The following is a 2500-nucleotide window of genomic DNA, read 5'->3' on the forward strand; positions in this document are numbered from 1 at the left end:
GGTGTGTCTCAGTTTCTTCCCTGTATCTTTTCTTACTTTTTCTCTCCCTTGCTCTCTTTTTTTCCCCCTCTACAACTCTTTCTCCTTCTCCTGATAACTCTCCCTCCCTCCCTCTCTCTTTCTCATTCCCTTTCTTTCTTGAAAACTCTCCAGCGTCTGAGTTTTCGTTCTTTTTTCTCGACTTATTCTTTCTCCCCTCTTCCACGTTTTTCTCCTTCTCTCTCTCCTTCTTTCTCCCTTTTTTCTCTATCTCTTCTTTAACCTCTCTCTCACACACACTCTCAGTGACTCACTCACTCCATCTCCACCTCCACTATCCCCCTGTCTGCACCCTGCCCCGACAGCGACCCCAGCGACCCCCCCGGCGACCCCGTTTGTCCACTCACCCTGCTGGACGAAGGAGCCGTAGACGAACCACATGGAGTTGTAGAGCGTGGTGGACGAGACGGAGCCCATGGGCAGGCGCGGCGGGTTCAGCCAGTTCAGCAGGTACACCAGGATGCCCACCAGCAGCACGGTGCCCGCGATGCAGGCCCACAGCGAGAGGTCGAAGGGCGCCAGGCAGGCGAACATGTCCACCGTGCGCTCGGCCCGCCGCAGCAGGACGCCCACCGAGTAGTCCAGGTAGCGCGTGGTGAAGTCCACCACGCTCTCGCGCTCCGGGGTGATGGTCAGGGCCGAGAGGCCCACGTCCGCCCGCTGGAGTAAACAAGAGAGACACACACACACATATACACACACACACATACACAGACAGACACACACACACACACAGGCACAAGAGGAAACTATTAGAGCAAAGACACGGAAAAAAAGCAAGACAAATAAACAAACTGAAAACAGTCTTGACTGAGCACTCACACACACACACACACACACACACGAGCGCGCGCACACACACACACACACACACACTCACACGGACACAAAAACACCTGTGCACACCTTTCAGTCCTACCAAATGACCCAATCAATTCCAAAAAGAAATGAAGAGAAGAAAAGAGAAGAGAAGAGAACAAAAGAAAGACAATGGAAAAAGAGAGAGAGAGAGAAAGAGAGAGAGAGAGAGAGAGAGAGAGAGAGAGAGAGAGAGAGAGAGAGAGAGCGAGAGAGAGCGAGAGAGAGAGAGAGGCTGGGAAGTGAGTCATCATCAGTACACTGCGTCCTGTTCTCAGAGTGCATCATTAACACCATAATGCACCGATAACCACACCTGCTTCTGCGGCCAGTCCGTCTCTCTGATGATTGCCAGTGTTTATGCCGGCGTAGCGCCGGACCAGAGCGCGCATTAATTCACATTACTCACACTCGTCTGTTTACAAAAGGGAAGCAGGAGAGCGAGCTCTTTGTGCGCGGGCTGACGGAGTCTGGGAGAAAGACATCAAGACCTCAGAATAACCTCTCAGATCAGTGGGATAATGTATTTTCTATTTCATTTTAGCTGGCAGCAATTTTTCACTTCTTTTCGAGTCTTTTTAAAGTAGTTCTACAAAGCTCAACTACAAAACACCAAAAAACAACCTCTACCACGACATGACGTGGAGGGTTGGTATGAGCAGGAGCGAAAAACAACAAACAACACAACACAAAAAGAAACAAAGACAAAACGAGATACTCTCCCCCCCGCCCCTCTCTCTCTCTCTTTCTCTCTCTCTCTCTCTCTCTCTCTCTCTCTCTCTCTCTCTCTCTCTCGATCGATGAGCAGGTACATCATCAGGATACTGCATTTGTGTGTTTTTTATTTATCTATTTTTCATTCTTTTACTTTGATCTTTTTCTTATCTATGGTCTTAAACATGCAATGTAACATACATTTGAGATAATAAAGTTGCTAAAAATTCTCTTTCACATTCTTTCTCTCTCCCTCTTTCTCTCTCTCTCTCTCTCTCTCTCTCTCTCTCTCTCTCTCTCTCTCCCTCTCGATGAGCAGGTACTGTATGTCAACAGCCGGGCGGCATTAGCATACTAAAGAGAGTCCTCCCCCCTGTGGAGTGGCGGGGCGCGGGCAGGTCTCCGTCGGCAGACTGGCCCATTAGTGTGGATGGGCTCTCGGGGAGTGGAGCGGGGACCTTGGCTGGCCCCAGTGTTTGCGCCGGGGTCAGAGCTCCAGCCTGCCTGGCCAGACAGAGATAATGGCTGCTCCCCCGACCACATCACAAGTGCTACAATCGGACCGCGTCCAACCCCACACTTCCCACCCACGTGCACCCACACACACACACACACACACACACACACACACAGAGACACACACACACACACACACAAACAAACACACACACACACACACACACACACACACACACACACACACACACACACACACACACACACACACACACACACACACACACACACACAGACACACACACACACACAGACAGACACACACACACAGACAGACACACACACACACACACGCACATATACACACACACACACACACCAGCACACTCTCAGTTCAGGAACCCCAGGGAGGTAAGGGGGGCATGGGGACTGG

General features: G+C 50.8%; 1 protein-coding gene across 1 annotated transcript in view; it reads right to left on the bottom strand.

The window, feature by feature from the left end:
• The window catches only part of grid2 (glutamate receptor, ionotropic, delta 2), a gene marked incomplete in the record, with an annotated part of 320406 nt that overhangs the window by 64622 nt on the left and 253284 nt on the right, over positions 1 to 2500 (bottom strand). The window contains 1 exon segment of the mRNA XM_062542969.1: positions 387 to 699. Within this exon segment, the coding sequence (XP_062398953.1) occupies positions 387 to 699 (313 nt within the window).

Source organism: Sardina pilchardus, chromosome 8 (genome assembly GCF_963854185.1).
Source record: "Sardina pilchardus chromosome 8, fSarPil1.1, whole genome shotgun sequence".
NCBI lineage: Eukaryota > Metazoa > Chordata > Actinopteri > Clupeiformes > Clupeidae > Sardina > Sardina pilchardus.